Raw genomic sequence first — 10742 nt, forward strand, 5'->3', positions numbered from 1 at the left:
AGAATTAAAATGAAAGATAAGGTAGACAATAAAGGGATAATTCTAAGTATTTAACGAGATGGACCTACCACCTGAATGAGAGCCGCAGTTTGGGAGCGCCTGACAGAAATAAAGCCTTATTTATTAACAGGTCTCTCTATCTGCCTTGTAGGCCCAGACCTGAGCGTAGTAGCGATGGTGGGGTCTGCGCCTCCTGCAATACCGTCTCCCGGCCATTAGGCGGGAGGAGTCCTTACGGCGACACTTAGGCTGTCTCCTTTGGTTTCCTCTCTGGCCTCCACTCTATGGTAGCGTCCTCGCTCCCCCCTTTCCAGGAGTCATGGGTGGAGCGTGATGACAACAGAAAGGCGGGGGTAACTCTCGGACTCCGCGCGCGCCCCCCTGCCGGGCTTTTGTTAGAAGTCTCGCGAGAACCTGTGCTTTGGGCGCATGCGCCGTGCCACAGGCCTGAGGAGAGCCGTCCGTGAGGCACCGCTGTCGCCGCCACCGCCATCATGAGCACGACGTTGGCCAAGATCGCCGAGATAGAGGCCGAGGTAACCCAACCAGCGGCGACTGAAAGGCTCCTCGGCTCTCCCTGTGGGGCCCCAACCAGCGGCTCCGCCCCGCCCAACTGGGCTGTGGAGGAGTCGTGGGCGCGGCTCAGTAGAGCCTCCGTACACTGCGGCAGTCTATCTGCTGGGGGTCAGCAATGCGGGAGACTGGTAGAAGCATGCTGGACTGAGGTCGAATCGTATTCATTACCCCCATCCTGGTGCTTTCCAGATGTTGCTGGAGTGCAGCTCCCATCCTTATCGCTGAGCATTGCCGTGTTGGCTGATGGGATTCGGAGTCCCCAGCAGTACCTGGCAGACACCATGTTGGGCAAGGCTGGAGCCCAGGGGAGGGAGATACAGTGGTACCTCGGGTTAAGTACAGTGGTACCTCGGGTTACAGACGCTTCAGGTTACAGACTCCACTAACCCAGAAATAGTACCTCAGGTTAAGAACTTTGCTTCAGGATGAGAACAGAAATCGTGCTCCGGTGGCGCGGCTGCAGCAGGAGGCCCCATTAGCTAAAGTGGTGCTTCAGGTTAAGAACAGTTTCAGGTTAAGAACGGACCTCCATAACGAATTAAGTACTTAACCCGAAGTACCACTGTACTTAATTCGTTCCGGAGGTCCGTTCTTAACCTGAAACCTGAAGCACCACTTTAGCTAATGGGGCCTCCCGCTGCTGTCATGCCACCATAGCCCAATTTCTGTTCTTATCCTGAAGCAAAGTTCTTAACCTGAAGCACTATTTCTGGGTTAGCGGAGTGCGTAACCTGAAGCGTATGTAACCTGAGGTACCACTGTACTTATTTTTTGTGTGGTGAGCCCCCCCCCCCCCGCTTTCCACTATTGTATCTGTTTATTTATGCTCTGAGACTCCTTGGGCCCTGCCCAAGGGTATGTAAAATTAATAAGTAAATAGGAATAAAGAGCACTGGCCCTGCCTGGTGTTAAGGGTTGCTGAATGCAGTTGGAGGGTGGTGGGCTTGTTTCTTCTGAGCACAGTGCAGACAGGCTGCCTTGCCCCAATAAAAAAACGGATAGCTGTGGCTTAGGTGGCTTGTGAACAGCCATTGCTGGATGGAGCTCGTTGGAGTTGCAGCACCAGGTTGGCTCATTGTTTTTCAAACTTGGGTCTCCAGCTGCTGTTGCGCTACAACTCCCATCATCCCTAGCTAGCAGGACCAGCGGTCAGGGATGATGGGAATTGTAGTCCAACAACAGCTGGGGACCCAAGTTTGAGAAACACTGGGCCTTAGACAGACCCAAGGAGGAGACAGCAGAGGGGGGATCTATCCCAGCTATAGGCTGCAGCCACTAGTAGTTAAGGCTGAAAGTGTGCAGCTCACACAGTGTCACCCAGGAAGCTTCATGGCCAAGCCAGGATTTGAACCTGGATCATCCTAGTTCTAGTCCAATCCTCAGGAAAACAATAATTGTCTTGTTTGACCCCTATCTTCCATAACACTGTTGGGGTTGGGCTCTGATTCAAGTTAAGCCTTGAAAACTGCCACCCCTGCCACCCCTCCTTCTGCCTTTGTCCGAGTTTCCTACAGATTAGGAACAACCCTCTGTAGTTCTTCTGATGGGACAGATACTCTTCCTGTCTCTCTTGCATGATTTGCAGACAACTCCTCACTCCTTTAAATCTCTTCTGTGGCAGGGAAGAGTGACCTATGCCCTTCAATGCAATATGCAAGACCTTGAAACAAGGTTGGTGTCACCAATCTTTCCCATAAAAGTCCTGGGCTTGTGCAGCCCTCCCTGATCTTTGTCTTCTCCCCACTCCACAGATGGCCCGCACGCAGAAGAATAAGGCCACAGCTCACCATCTGGGGCTGTTGAAGGCACGTCTGGCCAAACTGCGCCGGGAGCTCATCACCCCGAAGGGAGGTGGAGGGGGTGGTCCAGGAGAAGGTATGTACAGTATTCCAAAAGGATGGAAATGAGTGGCTCAATCCTCAAGTTGAAGTTTGGAGATGGAGCTGTTTTCCTCTCGTTAGTAGAAAAAAGAATATACAAAATACACCAAAAATATGTGCACTTGCTTTGGAAATTATACAGAATTTTTATTATTTAAGATGCTGACTGTAAACTGCTGAAGTAGTGACTAGGAAGGGTAGTGTCTGGTTTGAGTACTTCTTCCTACTGTTCCCCCATGCATGTTTATTCAGATGTTGAACACCTGAAGGTGGCTTATAGTTCAGGATTATATGTATACTTGGTGTCATTTGCTTTTCCTCCCCTCTCCTCCTCTGGTGATGTAATACAGATTTTGCTTCAGTTTTTAGTTGGGCATAGTTGCACACTGCGTCTGAACCGTAAACCAAACATGACTGTGTGTGAATCCTAAACATAGTTAGTCTTAACTATGGTCCACTGTTGAAGTCTTCATAAACCATAGTTATCTTGTTTCAGTAAACTGTTGCTGAGAGTTACCCTAGTTTGGACAGAAGACTAAACTTCAGTTTGTTAAAAACAGAAGGAAATATTTCTGATCTCCTTGCTGCCATATTTGTTCCGGAGTTGGGCTGGTGGGAAGTTGCAGGGATTTAAAGTCTTCTCACGTAATGCTAAACCATATGCCAGTGTAGCATCTGATTGGGACCTGTATTTATTATGGATGAGCAAGACTCTGACACTTAAATAAAACCTGTTAATAAATCCTATGGGCAGATAAAAATATTTCTCTGATAGGATACCAAATCTGTCTCAGGCTGAAGGTATCATCCAAGGGGGCCCAGCCTGGCTTGCTGAGATGACTCTTCTCTGGCTTTCTCCAGAGGTCTTCTCCCCTCCCTTTTCATGTTCCAACTTCCTGGACGGGCCTGGCACAACGAAGGGGCAGGTGTAGCCCATCTCTTCTGCAGCCTGTCAGTAACAGTACTGATTTCTGCATTGAAGGTTTTGATGTTGCAAAGACTGGTGATGCCCGAATTGGTTTTGTGGGCTTCCCATCCGTGGGGAAATCCACTTTGCTGAGCAACCTTGCTGGAGTCTACTCGGAGGTCGCTGCCTATGAGTTCACCACGCTGACCACGGTGCCTGGTGTGATTCGATACAAAGGAGCAAAAATACAGGTGAGCTCTCTAGATCTGGGGTGGGAGTGTATGTGAAGGATGGAATATTTGAAATATGTATGAAGGGCCAATTTCCCCCAGTATATTTCTGGTCTAGGTGGGGAGATTTTTCTTTTTGTTTAATTAGAGCTAAGTCTGTACATAAAAGTGGATCTGCTTATTTATGATGGTATCAGCTGACTTTTCCGAAGTCAAGCCCTCTAGCATAGTATATTCTAGCTATACCCGGAACAGCTTAACAGGATGCCCTCCAGGGATTGTGAACTATAACTCCCATCAGCCTCAGCCAGCCTGGTGAGTGGTAAGGGGTGATGGGAGTCGTAACCCAACAAAAAATTCCTAGAGGGCACCATGATGGCTACTCCTGATCTACACTGTTTGGCAGCAGATCTCCTGGAGATGCTTATGATGGTATCACGTTTGTCATTAGATGTACAGGCACAAAGGGTGACAAATATATAAGTTAGAGTTAAATGGCAACAGAATGCAAAAGTACAGTCTCTGACACTTTGATTAGAGCTTAAATGTAGGCAAAACAGAGCAGTAGTAATTGGTGACAGATTTCCTCAGCAAAGCTAAGATTATTGTGTTATTTCCTGTCATGGAACAGGAAACCATTGCCTCTATTCAGACTCAGATGAATGAAGCTGATCAATATTGTTAAAATGTCCTTGCAGCTTTCTCCACCGCTGGTTGATTCTGGCTTACTGATTTCTATATAATGGGTTTCTTTCCTCTTCCTTAAACGCTACAGCTTCTGGATCTTCCAGGAATTATTGAGGGTGCAAAAGACGGGAAAGGTCGTGGTCGCCAGGTCATTGCAGGTGAGGTTGCTGCTCCAGTATCAGAAATCCTTCTCTGCCCTATCCGTCTTTTTGTGCTTTAGGGAGGGAGGAATCTTTACAGATATCTTTGTTGTCATTTGATGTTTTGTCCACTGTGTTGTATTCCACTGTGTCGTATTTTGTGAATTTTTCGTCTCCATAGGAAGCAGAGGTTTGACTTTTTCCAGCTTCCTTTGCTTCCACCTGATTTAAAGAGCAGAATTTATAAGGCATTCTGGCTTGGAGAAGCAGAATGCAAAACAGGACTGAGAAGTGCTTGGCACAGGATACAACTTTCTTTCCAACCTCTTTGAAGAGGCAGAGCAAGCGTCTTTTTCAATCCTCTTCTTTCTTTTCTTTCTTCTCAGTTGCTCGAACCTGCAACCTTATTCTGATAGTCCTGGATGTCCTGAAGCCCCTGGGACATAAAAAGATAATTGAGAATGAGCTTGAGGGCTTTGGCATCCGACTGAACAGCAAACCTCCCAACATTGGCTTTAAGAAGAAGGACAAAGGAGGCATCAATCTCACAGCCACCGTAAGCAGGCCTGGGCAGAAAGTGTGTGTGTCTCCTGCCTTGTCACTGTGACAAGGAGAGAGCTCTTTGGATAATCTGAATGCTCTTCTGGCTGTGCCTGGGTAGTTTTGGAAGAGAGCTATTTATTTAATTACATTTATCTGGGGACAATCCTTGCTGATCTGGACAAGGATCCCACGGCTTTGAATGGGGCCTCACTTTGACATAGATTTATTTGTGAGAACAGTAAGAGACTTTTCCTTGTTGCAATGGAAAGGGAAGTATGCTGTGCCATTAGCTGTTGGAATATGGCTAGTTGTACAGAGATGAGTGTCTCATCTGTTGCTCCACCCATTTTTGCCTCTGGCTCTGCCCATCACTGACATGAAGCCCTCTGGCTGCGAAAGGTTCCTGTCTGATGGTCTGAAAGGTTGCTGTCTGGTAGGATCTTCAGATCTGTAGAGCTGGGACTTGCTCACTAATTTGGTTACCACAATAAAAGAACGGAAGCTTCTTCAAATAGCTCTAGTGGAATAATAGCAAACCCAGATCTGCTGGGTTCTCCACAGTTACTCACCTCCTGAATATCTGAATGATTCTTTTGTTCTTCTATTAGTGCCCACAGAGTGAGCTGGATACTGAAACTGTGAAGAGCATCTTGGCGGAGTATAAAATTCACAATGCTGATGTTACACTGCGTAGCGATGTTACTGCAGACGACCTCATCGATGTGGTTGAAGGAAACAGGTAGTGTGGTGGGGCTTGTGAATCAGACTGGTTGATGAGGTTTACTAGGCTGTTGGAGTTGTTTATACTGTGTCGCAGATGCCTTTCAAATTCTTCAGGGAATCAAAATCCAGTGTGCGTTATATATTATGCAAAGCAAGCACTTTTATCATTATGAATGCAGGCTGTTTGGGGTGTGCTGGGGGGTTGTGTTGTGGGTTTTGTACTTCTGGAAATCCACTCTTGAAGAGGGTCTGATTTGTGAGGAGGCCGTCTGCCTTCCCACTTGATTCCAGTAGCAGGGAGCTGTGTAATTGCTCTTGTAACTGCTGAAAGGTGTGGAATAGTTTTCTCAATGGAAGACCAAGAGTGTAGGATGGTCTTCTTTGTTTTGGGACACTGGAACAAGTGCCAAATCTTTGTGGACATGTGGGCATAGTAGTTTGGATGTACATAAATCTTAAGGGCTTATTCCAAAATACACTTGTCTTGTAACCATGATCATTCAGGAGGGACAGTAGAGAGTAATCACTGGTTTTTTTAAAAAGAAATGTGTGTTGTCAGTGATAATTTATTCGCTCTTACAGAGTTTACATCCCATGCATTTACGTGCTGAACAAAATTGACCAGATCTCCCTTGAGGAACTAGACATAATTTACAAAGTGCCTCACTGTGTTCCAATCTCTGCTCACCACCGGTGGAACTTTGATGACCTCTTGGAGAAGATCTGGGACTACCTAAAACTTGTGCGAATGTGAGTCAAGGGTTTTTTCATTGTGCAGGCTGAAAGCATCTCTGGTTCCCATTCACTTGGAAATCTGCAGCTGCATTTCCTTCCCCACTGTCCTGGTTTGAGCTGCTTAACTTGCAGGCTGGTCTTTGAAGTTGGCTTCTCTTCCTGCTTTCTTGCTGTAATCATGTTCTGTCCCATGGTGCCACATGTAAGCCCTAAAATAGCTTTGGACAGTTGTCAACAAAACCTTTGTACAATTCGGCATCGTTGCAGTTTTCTATGACAGGATAAATGTGGTAGAGTGATGCCTTCAGTAAACAGAATGGCCATTCATCGGGAATGGAGGAAATTGTGGAGGACAACAGATGAGCCACTCTGGACTTTAAGGGCATGTTTCAGTGCAAAAAAATGATAATTTTATGCACATTGAAAATTGGCCTGACATTGAGAAGAGTAGGCTAGGATCTTTCTCTGTTCTCTTGTGTGCTGTAATTTTTTTTAAATTTTTTTTTGGGGGGGGGGTACAGGTGAGCGTTTCTTTGTGCTATCCCACCACTTGAATTCTGAAGCACTACAGTTCAGACACAAGGATTTATCTCATCTGTTTTCTGTTGCTGCAAAGCAGCCTTCTCCATCCTTGTTGGAGAACCTAGAGAGCCAGTGTGGTGTAGTGGTTAAGAGCGGTAGACTCGTAATCTGGTGAACCGGGTTTGATTCCCCGCTCCTTCACATGCAGCTGCTGGGTGACCTTGGGCTAGTCACACTTCTTTGAAGTCTCTCAGCCCCACTCACCTCACAGAGTGTTTGTTGTGGGGGAGGAAGGGAAAGGAGAATGTTAGCCGCTTTGAGACTCCTTCAGGTAGTGATAAAGCAGGATATCAAATCCAAACTCTTGTGCTCTCCAGCTGTTTAGGGCAGCAGCCCTAGCCAGCGGCTAGGGATTATGGGAGTTGGAAATCTGAAAACATCTGGATGGCACCAGGTTGGAGAAAAGTATTCTAGAGGGTATGACCTGAACCAGTGGGTTCAAAGTACAAGAAAGAATTTCGATAAAACAGTAGGAAGAACTTTATGTCTGTACAAGTTATTTGGAACAGCTTGCGTTAATGGTGATGGGGGACTCCCCTGCCCTGGAGCTTTTAAGCAGAGGCAGGCTGGCTGGCTTCCTATCAGGAATGCTGCAGTAGTGCGTGTCCTGCATTAGAAGAGTGTTGGGCGAGATGACCTCTGTAGTCAGTTCCAGCTCTATAATTCTGCAAACTATTACACACCCCTCCTTCCTGCCAAAGGAGCCCAATGTGGCAAGCACACAAATAAGAAAGGCAATTAAAAACATCTGAAAACAATTTTAATACAGCTGCAAACTGGGAGAGATCTCTTTTTAAAAGGCTTGTTGGAAAAGGAAGGTCTTTGAGAGGTGCCAAAAAGACAATGGAGATGGCCCCTTCCTAGTATTCAAGGCAACGGAGGCCTTAGATGATGAATCTTTGTCCCGGGTAGAAGGGAAACCTTGTTTGAAATGTATCCGTGTTTTAACATGCTGTAGCATCTCCTTTTGATGACTCTAAATTTAAATTGCAGTTACACAAAGCCCAAAGGGCAGCTACCAGATTACAGCTCTCCCGTAGTCTTGCCTTACTCTCGGACCACAGTGGAGGATTTCTGCATGAAGATCCACAAAAACCTGATTAAAGAGTTTAAATAGTAAGTACGGCCTACAAAGCAGTCAATTTTCTCCCGCAGTCCTTGTAATGTCACAGCACCAGGCGACAAAAACATCGACTCAAGCTTCCTTTCAAATAGAAAATGACTAGGCATTGGGAAGTTCAGCATTTCTGTGGGAAATTAACTGTAGTCTTTTGTCTGGTCCTTTTTCTATTCTCCTTGTAGTCTTAGACAGCCTCGAAAGCACTGGGTCACAAGTACATGGCTTTTCATTCAGTTTTGCAAAAAAACCAAGCCTTTGAAGGATATTTCTCATAGTACTATCATTGTGATGGAACAACTTGTACTTTATAATTGAAAAGTGCATCAAAGGGCAGGGAAGCCATTGCAGCAGAAGGGAAGAAACAGTTCTTGGTAGTGGAAGATAAGTTGCCCTACTGAACCAGAAAATAGATTGTTACAATGACATGCTACATGGCGCTACCTCAAATACTGTTTGGAAGTTCTAGTTCACGGGTAGGCAAATTAAGGCTCGGGGGCTGGATCCGGCCCAATCGCCTTCTAAATCCAGCCCACGGACAGTCGGGGAATCAGTGTTTTTACATGAGTAGAATGTGTGCATTTATTTAAAATGCATCTCTGGGTTATTTGTGGGGCATAGGAATTCGTTCACTCCCCCCCCCAAAAAAATATAGTTCGGCCCCCCACAAGTTCTGAGGGACAGTGGACGGGCCCCCTGCTGAAAATGTTTGCTGACCCCTGCTCTAGCTGCTGCTGGGCTCTGGAGTGGCATGCAAAATACAAATCATATTATTCTCTGTGAACTGCTCTGGCTGCCTATTCTGAGCAAGGTTTTGATATCGACTTACAGGGTTCCAAAAATGGCTAGGTCCCCCAGATGCTTGATGGGGCACATCTGTTGGTATCTCCCAGGCCACCAGTTGAGATCTTTGGAGTAGGCGTCTGTCATTTTGGGTGAAGGAAGCCTGTGCAGGGCGTCCTTGAATTTATGAAATTTCCTGTTAGTAAAGATGTGTCAGGTGTCATTATCAATTGTTCTGTCATTTCCTGAAGGTAGGCTGATCATGTCTGTTTGGATGTATTATCTTACTGTTGCTTTGTAGTGGTTTTTTAATAGCCAAAATTATTTTATAAGTGTTTTGTTTGCTGCTTGTTTTATATTTTATTTGTGAGGCACTCAAGAGAATTAAAGAATAGTGGCCAAGAGAGATTAGTGAGATTCTCTGACCTGTAGAGAGTATCTGAATTTCTGGGGAAGCCTCACTGCTGCTGATCTATATAAACTGTGGAAGTGTAGTATCTCAACTAAACGCTTTTCTTTTTCAGTGCACTTGTGTGGGGCTCGTCGGTCAAGCACAACCCACAGAAAGTTGGGAAGGATCATACCTTGGAGGATGAAGATGTCATTCAGATAGTGAAGAAATAAAAAGCTCTACTGGGCAATGAGTCATGACTCCTTCTCCTCAGTGACTGTTCAGAAGCTTGTTCTATTTGCCGGATGGTTGAATGTGTGTGTGCTCATTCCTATCTTAATCCTTCTAGGAAAGTCAGGTGTATTAGCCAATGAAAATCTGTTTACTGTGTGAGGCCTTGGTCTCTATTGCTGTTTTGACTGACTACACAGCCTCACACTAGGGCAGGGGGGAAGCTAACCTGTGGCTCCTCCCCACCCACAGCTAGACTGTGGCTCCAAGCAGCCAGCCTGGCAAGGGGGAGGCACAGCCCAGCAGCTGGAGGTTCACAGCTTCCCCATCCTTGCCGTAGTGTAGATAAAACATGTAAGAAAATGTGCAAGCCTTCTGCTTTGCTTTGTGCATGAGAGGCATACAAAACTAGCATTCTTATCATTATATGCTTGTGTAAATAAAGCATGCAGATAAAAACTCGAATATTAATTCCGGAATGGTGCTCATGCCTGGAACTTAAACACAGTGAATGTGTATAACAAGCTTTTGCGAGTATGGGTTAAGAGATTTGCTTTTTTCCACCTCACTCTTCCCCTGGGGATTTTAAGACTGGCACCTCTCATTGCCGTTTGAAATACCTAGAAATGTTTTCTTCAAGCTTTTCCAAAATTGACACAGCTTTGTACAAAAGGCGTCTCTGGTATACCAGTGATGATAAACAGCTGCCTATAGGAAAACCCACACATCACGTGTGTGCAGGAGCCCATTCCTGCTCCCCACTGAATGTGGCATTTAGATACAAGAGTTGCCCTGATGGTGGTGGAGGTAGAATTTTAACTATCAAGATTAGACAGCCAGGAATAACCTTATTCTCACGCCAGCTGCTAGATGCGAATGGCATAATTTATCTGTGCATTATGTGAAGTTCTTCCTTTCTCACTGGATGACCCCTACTTCCTCTATGTTTATACAGTAGTATCTTTCTTTAGTGCCCAAAAAACTCAGCTGCGCCTTTTAATAAAAAAATTGTTTCTATTCCCTTGCTGCCACCAGGTGGAATAGTGTTTGAATAATAAGTGAAATACGAGACAGTCTTAACATGTATGGTTAGGAGCAGCATCCTTGTTCCTAGCTGCTTCCATGTAGTTTAAGGGGTCAATGCCTGTAGCACACAACAGGATTAATTATAGAGTATTAGTTTTGAGGTGTCTGCCAAGATTAAGCTAACACCAGGT

At 45.7% G+C, this 10742-nt stretch overlaps 1 protein-coding gene across 1 annotated transcript; it reads left to right on the forward strand.

Annotated features, from left to right (window-relative positions):
• The first annotated feature begins 277 nt into the window (after window positions 1-277).
• DRG1 (developmentally regulated GTP binding protein 1) lies at window positions 278-9545 on the forward strand. The gene is made up of 9 exons (XM_083590464.1): window positions 278-536; window positions 2328-2451; window positions 3439-3614; window positions 4369-4438; window positions 4807-4976; window positions 5572-5702; window positions 6269-6436; window positions 7997-8119; window positions 9428-9545. The coding sequence occupies exons 1-9, from the start codon at window positions 495-497 to the stop codon at window positions 9525-9527; spliced, it is 1104 nt and encodes a 367-aa protein (XP_083446590.1). The 5' UTR covers window positions 278-494; the 3' UTR covers window positions 9528-9545.
• Window positions 9546-10742: the final 1197 nt, after the last annotated feature.

This window comes from Podarcis filfolensis (assembly GCF_964270895.1).
Source record: "Podarcis filfolensis genome assembly, chromosome: 16".
NCBI classification, from domain to species: domain Eukaryota; kingdom Metazoa; phylum Chordata; class Lepidosauria; order Squamata; family Lacertidae; genus Podarcis; species Podarcis filfolensis.